The sequence below is a fragment of the Delphinapterus leucas genome, chromosome 6, assembly GCF_059928025.1.
Source record: "Delphinapterus leucas isolate spDelLeu-1000000601 "Yukka" chromosome 6, BTC_Dleu_Yukka2, whole genome shotgun sequence".
NCBI classification, from domain to species: domain Eukaryota; kingdom Metazoa; phylum Chordata; class Mammalia; order Artiodactyla; family Monodontidae; genus Delphinapterus; species Delphinapterus leucas.
The window spans coordinates 44157758-44166226 of NC_143134.1; the positions used below are offsets into that span (position 1 = coordinate 44157758).

Genomic DNA, 8469 nt, shown 5'->3' on the forward strand with positions numbered 1-8469 from the left:
TGGTAACGGTGCCTGGGCTTCATCCCTCCCCAGGCATGGCTCCAAGATTATGGTCTGTGAGAAGGACCCGGCCCTCAAGAACCGCTGCCACATCCGCTACATGCACCTGTTCTCCACCGTCAAGTACAAGGTCTCGATAAGTGTCAGCAACGCTCTGGGCCACAACGCCACAGCTATCACCTTCGATGAGTTCACCATTGGTGCGTGGGGAGGGGGCGGGACCCTGCTGCATACTCCAGTGGGAGTAAGTGGATGTTTGCCAACGTGTATATGAGCATTGGTGGGGGTGTCCCCATTGTGTGCCCAGGTATATGTGGAACGTATAATGTGTACACATATGCGTGGCATGCATATGCCTGTGAACACCTGAGTGGATGTTCTTCACCTGCCGGGGCCAAGAGACCTCTCCAGCGGCTCTTCCCATCGTCTCTCTGGCTCCCAGAGCATGCAGGAGGGGGAGGGGGGCAGGCTGGGCCAGACCCTTGTGCAGCTGCAGCCTCCACCCCCCCCCACGCTAATGGCTTCCTTACGGCCTGTGATGAATGAGGTGTCAGAACAGGAGACAGGACTGGGACAGATACCGTCCTCCCCCCACCCCCATCCCAGCCAGACCCTCTGCCCGCCCCTGCCCCATCCCAGCCAGACCCTGTGCCTCCGCCTGCCCCCCCCCCCAGCATGGCTGGATCCCCAGCCAGTCTCTTGCTATGGGAGCTGGGCCCTTAGATGCTCTCATCAGATTCTCAGCCCACTTCCAACCCAGATCTGCAGCACCTGTGGACTGTCTTTTACCTTTGACCCACAAAGCAGCTTCAAACCCAGCCTCTTCCAAGCGAGGCCGTGTCTCAGTTTGGCACTGGAAAAGTTGAGGTGAAAAGCCAGGCTTGGGGTAGTATATGATGCTGGTACAGGCTGGGGTGATCCAGGTGATGATGAGGGTAGTGGTAGGGCATGACATAGGCTTAGTAATTGGGATGCTGGTCATCATGAGGATGGGGTTGATGATGGGATGAAATTTATGATGTTGATATCATGAGCTGGTGACAGTGACTGTAGTGACCGTCATTGGTGATGACGGGGATGTGAAAGGTGGAAGTAATGAGATGGTTGTTAACGGTGGTTGCCAAAATTGACAACAGAGAAGAGCGATGATTATCGATGTGCATTGGTTGACATGGCGGCTGGGGTTGACGAAATGGGGCTGTTCCAAGAGATCAGTGTGGTACTGAAGCTGTGTTTCCTCAACAGTGAAGCCTGACCCTCCAGAAAACGTGGTAGCCCGGCCAGTGCCCAGCAACCCTCGCCGGCTAGAGGTGACATGGCAGACCCCCTCGACCTGGCCTGACCCCGAGTCCTTTCCTCTCAAGTTCTTTCTGCGCTATCGACCCCTCATCCTGGACCAGTGGCAGCATGTGAGTACCCTGCCCAGATCCCGAGAGCCTGAATCAGAGCCACACGGTGTGGGAGGCCCCTGTATCCCTGCTGCCAGCTGTTCCAACGTGAAGCCTGAGGGCAGTCAGAGAGGCTTTCCGGGGGGAAGAAGGGACCAGGTGGGCCTGGAAGGATGGATGGAGCTGAGGGACGTGTCCTGATCTAAGGTCCTTAGGGGTTGCTGGTGACCCCCATTAGGGCAACAGGAACGCATCTGTCGTTGTGGCTCCGCATGGTAGTGGAGAGAAATGCTGGGAGGCAGATGGCAGGCAGTGTTTCCCTTTTCTTACCTCTGGCTTCAGCCCTGATCAGACATCTCCCTCTTACACTCTGGGTCAGGCTCTGAGCCTGTGCTGGACCCAAGGGGCACGATAGTCCCTGTCCTCAAGGACTCACAGATGGGCTCAAGGGGTCAGAATCAGGCAATAGAGTCAAGCTCGATCCAGGGTGTGAGCTCAGGCCGTGATTAGTGTCATGGCTCCCCAAAGTCAAGTCCACCTTAGAGGTCAGCTTAAAGTTACGGGTCAGAAGGTGGTCTGGACCGGGAACAAAGCAGTGGACGGGGGGCAGTATGGGGTCAGGCTGTGGTCTGGGATGTTGATCAAGCTACGAGAGCGAGCTCTGGGGAGCAGCCAGGGGTTTGGGGCAGACTTGAGTTTCTCTCTCCTTGAGGGCCCTGGGCCCATAGGGCTATGGGTGCTATGTGGCCCGTGAGGTCTGTGGGCTAGGTCTGGGGCTGGGAAGGTGCGCCCTGGGGCAACCCAGGCTGGCACCCAGGGTCAACCTGTGCCCCCACCGCATCCACCTGGTTCCAACCTCATCTCCTCCTGCGCCTCTCCCAGCTGGCCTTTAAAGCACGTAATTCGATTCCAGGGCGCCTGTCCTGGTTGCAGGCCTGGCTCCCACAAAGGCTGCTTACATGCTCATATGTTCCCTGACAGAGTCCGGAGTCCCTCCCGCCTGGCCAGCTGCCCGCGACTAATGCATTGCTAATAACCAGGGTCTAGTTTCACAAGCCCCCCTCTCCTGCTAACTAGCTACAGGCAGCAGCCCTGCGCGTCGCAGTGCACACGCCTCGCAGTGGACCTGGCACACTGCCTACCACACACACACGGGAACATGCACGCACACACGTGGCCCCCAGCAGGAACCATGCTCCCTATGTGCGTGTGACTAACATGCCAAGGCCACCCACTGGCCTACACCGTGGGCAGAGCTGACCCCAACGCTGACGCGGGCAGAGCAAAATATGTGGGCTCTGTGGCAAGAACATGAGTGGCCTGTGGCACAGGTTATCCCTGCTCCATGTCACATTGGTATTGTGGTTGGCTAGATTTATGGCTCTTTTGAACTTGAGTTTTGCTCTGAACAGAATGGACTCTCCCCAGTCCTTAAGCTTGGAGAGAGGCAGGTATATGATTGGGAGGGGCAGTGGAGGTGAGAGCAGAGAAAAACATCACTTGGATTTTCAGGAGTATGTGAGAGATACAGGTCAGGAATTACACAAGAATGGGCACTGTGAGGTCTGGCAGGGGCTGTCTCAGCATGGACAAAGGGGAGGTGAGTACTGGGACCCAGCATGGGTTCCCTGCATCTTCTGCTCTGGGCCTAACTCAGCAGGAAGGCTGGGAGGGCATGTTTGATGTCTGCTGCCACAGACTGATGGAGGACTCCTAGGAAAGGCGGATGCCAGCAACTAGGGAATTCCTGACAGTTGTGGAGCCATTCTCCTAAGGGGGTGGATTAAGGGATCAGTGACAACCTAACAAGAAGGGCCCAGGCCTAGGAGATGTGGCTTCCAGGAGGGCACTGCGCTTCTAGGCCACATTCCTAGAGGTATGGTTGGTTGCCCACCGTAAGCCCACCAATGAGGTGGTAATTTGATCTGCTCCCCATGGCCCTCTCCCTTTGGGGAAAGACAGATGTGGAGATCCGGGGGACAGAATCAAAGGAGGAGGCCCGAGGGTCAAATCCTGGGAAGAGGGAGAAGGAGCGGAATGAGCTAGGGCTACTTAGCCAGAGGGGGTCTTTGCAGAGCAGAAGGGGCCTGGGGGACCAGAGGTGGAACTGGGCCCCAACTCCAGGAGAGGGGGGTCTCTGGGGCCCACCGATCTTCCAGGGCTGGGAGTAGGACTTAACTGAGCCCAGATCTGGGCCCCAAATGGCTCTCATACCGACTCTGGCCTTTACCAGTACCTCCTATCTCAGGCTCACAAACCCTGGAGGAATTGGGAGGCTTTCCCGCCCCACTTGGACCCAGCTGCCCGCACGTGAATCCACATACACACACGCACATGGGCTCACAGACTGTCAGGTCAGGTAGCTCAGACCCTGGTTTTCTTGGGGAAAGAGTGTAACAGGGACCAAAAATGCCCTGAAGCCAGATGTGGCCCAGAGCGGCCGGGGGGGGGGGGGCTCTCCTCCACCCCTGCCGGCTGCCCCTGTTTACGAGGCGCCTTAATGAGGCGGCGGGTGCCGCTGAGATGAACCAGAGCCCAGCCTGGGCCTGGGAGGGGTGCCGGACAGGCAGGCCAGCCTGGAGGGTGGGGGGAGACCCTCAGGATGGGGCTGGCCAGGGCAGGGGTGGGGTGGCCATGCCTCCAGGAGGAAATGGAGCAGCTGTCCTGCTGTCCTGCCGCCCCAGGAGCTGCCCCCCCACCCCTTTTCCACCTCAGGCAGGGCGATGACTGTAAGTGAGGCCACCCTGAGGGGGAAACCCCGCCGGGGCCAGGCTGGGGGGTGCACCGGGCACCTGGGAGCCCAGGCTCTGAGCTGGAGCCCGTGGTAACGACAGAGCTGGCTGAAGTCTCTCTGGTGCTCACCATGTGCCTGAGCCCTCATTACAACCCTGTGAGAGCGATCATGAACGCCGTTTTACAGGTGAGGGCCACAGGGCATGTGGAAGCTAGGTAACTCAGCCACCTAGTTAGTAGGGGGTGGAGCTAAACTCTGGACTCGCGCAGCCTAGCGCCATGCCTGCGTTTGTACCCTTCCCTTTAAACAGCTCCTTGATGGAGTGCAACACAGCATTACGCCTCTCTCACCCCATTCCTCTTGTCGCCTCCGGCTGGAACCGAAGTCGGGACTGGGCTGGGGCTAGTGAGAGAGCTGGGGTGACAGCAGAGTGAAGACACTGAGCCAAGTCCTCCTCACTCTCCCCTCGGGGTATTTCTCATCTCCTTAAAGGTCTCCTCCCCCAGGACTGCCTTTGCTCCCTGTTGGTGGGGGGGGGGGGCGGCGGGCGGTCTCCTCCCGGAGAAGTCTTCACTCTCCCAGGGATATTCTCAGTGTCCTCCCCCCAGGGAAGCCCTCATTCCCTCCAGGGGTGTTTTCACTCCTCTCTCCCCACAAGTGTTCTCGCTTCTTCTGGGGGTGCCTCACTCTCGTGACTCCCAGGGTCCACCGTCCCTATACACTCCCACCCCGTGATTTGGCTGCAGGTGGAGCTGTCGGATGGCACAGCGCACACCATCACGGATGCCTACGCTGGAAAGGAGTACATCATCCAGGTGGCCGCCAAGGACAATGAGATTGGGACGTGGAGTGACTGGAGTGTGGCCGCCCACGCCACACCCTGGACTGAGGAGCCACGACACCTCACCACCGAGGCCCAGGCCCCCGGTGAGCCCGCCCCCTGGCCTCCCTCCTTCTCCTCCTGGGACTTGGAGCATCTGCCCCAGGGGTCTCCACAGTCTGTGTGGCTGGCACACTCCCGTCGGTCTGTCCAGCCCCTGCTGTTACTCGTCCTTGCTGTCTGCACATTCTCGGTAGGGGCCTCTGCATGGAGGGGTCCTCTGGGTGCCTTGGGGAAGCAAAGACCTGCCTGATGGGTGAGGCAGGGGCTGTCTGACAGGAGAGGCAGCCCTGGTCTGACACAAGAAGCAGGAGCAGTGTGCCTGTGGACCCCAGATGGAGGTGGGACTCCAGCCCTGGCCCGGCCCGTCTCTGAGTTTCCCCCGTGTTCCCCAGAGACCACGGCCAGCACCACAAGCTCCCTGGCACCCCCGCCTACCACGAAGATCTGTGACCCCGGCGAGCTAGGCAGCGGCGGAGGACCCTCGGCGCCCTTCTTCATCAGTGTCCTTGTCACCCTGGCCCTGGCTGCTGCTGCCGCTGCCGCCGCTGCCAGCAGTCTCCTGATCTGGTAAGTGGAGCGAGGCTGGGTGGTGGAGGGGAGCCCGAGGGGACCCCGACCCCACCCTCTTCCCTCACAGCCTCCTGCCCTGTCCCCCCAGAGCCCGGCATCCCGTGAGGACATGCCAGCGCACCTGCAGAGGAGCAGGAGGCCGGAGCTGAGCCCGAAGACCCTGGTTTCTATTTTGCACACGGGCAGGAGGACTTTCGGCATTCTCTCGAGACACAATTTGTAGAGACCCCGGCAGGCCCGGGCCTGCTGCCCCCCAGCCCCGCCACACCACGCCGGCCCCCCTCCCCGCTCAGGGCAGGGGGCCATGCAGCTAACCCACCCACCAAAGAGCACCCACACCTCCGTCCTAAGCCCTGGAGCTGGGCCCTCCAACGCCAGCGACTCCCAGGAGCCCTTGGGGGGCCTGAGGGGAGCCCCTCACATCACAGTCTCGCCTCCTGTCCCAGCCTCCTGTCTGTTCCAGGGTCTCTGTTGCCACCATCAGATTATAAGCTCCTGGCGCTGGGGGGGCCCGGCCATCCCCTTCCCCCGGCACCCACACTTTTCAGTGCCCCGCCTCCACCCCTGTTTTGTACGACCCTCCCCTTTTCCTGCTCCTGCCCCGCAGTATTTAATGCCCTGTCAGTCCCCTGTAGTCTGACTCAGTGGTAACTTGCTGTATTTGAATTTTTTACAGATGTATATACGGGGGTGGGGGGTTCTCATTAAACGTCACCATTTCATGAGTCCTTGGACCGGACCCACTTTGGGAGGGTAGCCCTTGTCCAAGGACCTCCCCCCTTCGAGGCCTGGAGGAGGGAAGCAGTTAGAGTTGGAGAGAGACAGTCCTCTCCAGACAGGTGGGGAGAGGCAGCTCAGCTCTCAGGCAGGTGTGTCCGTGGACGGGGCTTCCCGCCTCTTTGGAGGGTAGAGCTCCCTGGAGGCCATGGGCAGAGTTTTGGGGAACGAGGGGCCCCAGTGAGGCAGGTCCCACGCCGGGGGCATCCAGTCATCCCCGGAGGCTACTGAATCCTAGCAGGGCCAAGGTCTGTCAGGGGTCATCTCTGGAGCTGCCTTCCACGGGTGCCCAGGCTTGGCTTTACCCACGGGGCAGAGGTGCAAGAAGGGGAGGAGGCCGGGTTTCATCCTCGGGGTGGAGGGGTTGACATCCCTGCCATTCAGGAGACACAGGCCGGGGTTCCAGCAGGTCAGGCCTGGAGCTCAGCCAGGGCCGAGAGTGCAGAGCGCAGAGTAGCCTGGGCAAGCAGGGAGGTTGCCCGAAGGAGGCTACTTGGCACGTGACCAGGCATTGGCCTCGTGCTTCAGGACGGGAAGCACGGAGTACGAGGTTTACCCCAGGGTTAGATTGCAGTGAGGACTCAGTGTGAGTGGGAGGGGAGCGGGCTTCGGCTTTACAGGGTACTCAGTCTCTGGGCCAGCGCCACACCCTCTGCCCACACCCTTCCGGTCCCCAAACCGGGACTCCAGGATCCCTTTGATTTTCCCTCAGAGGAGAGGCCCCTGGCTGCCTCAGGTCCAGCCCCCCTTGTCGGAGCCGCCTCCCTGCAGCTCCTTGGCTGAGAATACCCGGGGCTGGGGCCAAGTTGGCAGGCACCTCTGGCCTGGGGGTGGGGGCAAAGGGTTAGGCCACAGCCCCAACCTGGGAGCCGGGCTTGGCCACGCTCCAGGTGGCTGGAGCAAAAAGAGAAGTGGAGTCGAAGCCAGAACACACTGGTTCACGCACAACCAAGCCCCCACCGCCCAGGCAGGCACGGAGCAGCGCACCGCCACTGAGCTGCTGCCCCCAAGTCACACGTGCACCCCGGTTCAAACCCTCCTCCTCAGACCAGGGTCAGGAAATGAGCATTCCTTTGCTGGTCTCGCTGCCAGCCTGGGATGATGCCCTGGGAGGAGGGGTCACAGTTCCAGGAGTACTCATGAGTCAGGCCTGGACAGGACTCCGGGCGGGTGAGGGGCTGAGAGCGAAGGTGGCTGGCTCTCCTCCAGGCCGGGCACTAGAGGACGAGACGGGTGTTCCAGGCGGGAGATGCCGTGGAAAGCAAAGGCCGGTGTCGGGGTAGAGAGGCCTGTGGTGTTTCAAGCCGAATAGCCTAGCCCCAGCTGTGGGAGCGCACTGCTCATCCACAGGAAGAGGCTACCAGGATGGACACCCTGAGAAGTGGCTGTGGACCTGCCTCTGTGTCCTGGACCCCCAGTTCTGTCTGTCTGGTCTCTGAGGTGTGGCTCGGGCCTGAAACCTGCACTCCATGTCCAGCAGGGGTGGGGGAGTAGGGGGTCCCCAACTCTCACGAAGGACATTGTATTCCCGGGGTGGGTCTGAACCTCCCCCTTCCCCGTCCTTGCGGTAGGAGGGCTGAATTAGGGAGGCTCTGGCCTGTGCTGCCTTCCTGCCTTGAGAGCTCTGGTCAGCCCTGACCCACCCGCGCCCACCCAGGGCTTGGGCATCATTAGCAACATGGGAAAGCAATTACGTGGGGCCTGGGGAGGAGACAGAGGGGAGGGGGACTGCTGGAGCCTCAGAGGCCGATGGAGAGGAGGACTGGGCCGTCTCCCTGCCCCCAACCCCAAGGGAGAGACCCAGCCCCATCCTAAGCCCTGAGGTGGCCGAAGGGGCAGTGTCATTGCCTCTGACCAGACTGGACCTCAGCCCGGAGGTGGTCATCCCTCCTTGGGGGCCCTGGCCCTCGAGCTCACAGGGGCTGCTCGCCTTGGAGGGTCTTGGCTGCTGTCTGCTGCCGCCTCTGCCTGCTGTCCCTTCCACATCCGTTGTAGCTCATCGCGGTTCTGGGGAGCTGGGGACAACTATAGGCATCAGTTCTTGGAGCTAGAGCAGAACCTGGAGAATGAAAGCACTGCTGTCGGGGGTTGGGGGCACTGCAGGGGGAGACTTGGAT

General features: G+C 60.7%; 1 protein-coding gene across 1 annotated transcript in view; it reads left to right on the forward strand.

Annotated features, from left to right (window-relative positions):
• The window catches only part of CNTFR (ciliary neurotrophic factor receptor), a 34125-nt gene extending 27539 nt beyond the window's left edge, over positions 1-6586 (forward strand). Inside the window, exons 5-9 of the mRNA XM_022551607.3 lie at positions 34-200; positions 1246-1409; positions 4869-5049; positions 5398-5572; positions 5664-6586. Coding sequence (XP_022407315.1) covers positions 34-200; positions 1246-1409; positions 4869-5049; positions 5398-5572; position 5664 — 688 coding nt within the window. The 3' untranslated portion in view covers positions 5665-6586. The remainder of the gene's footprint in view (positions 1-33; positions 201-1245; positions 1410-4868; positions 5050-5397; positions 5573-5663) is intronic.
• Positions 6587-8469: the final 1883 nt, after the last annotated feature.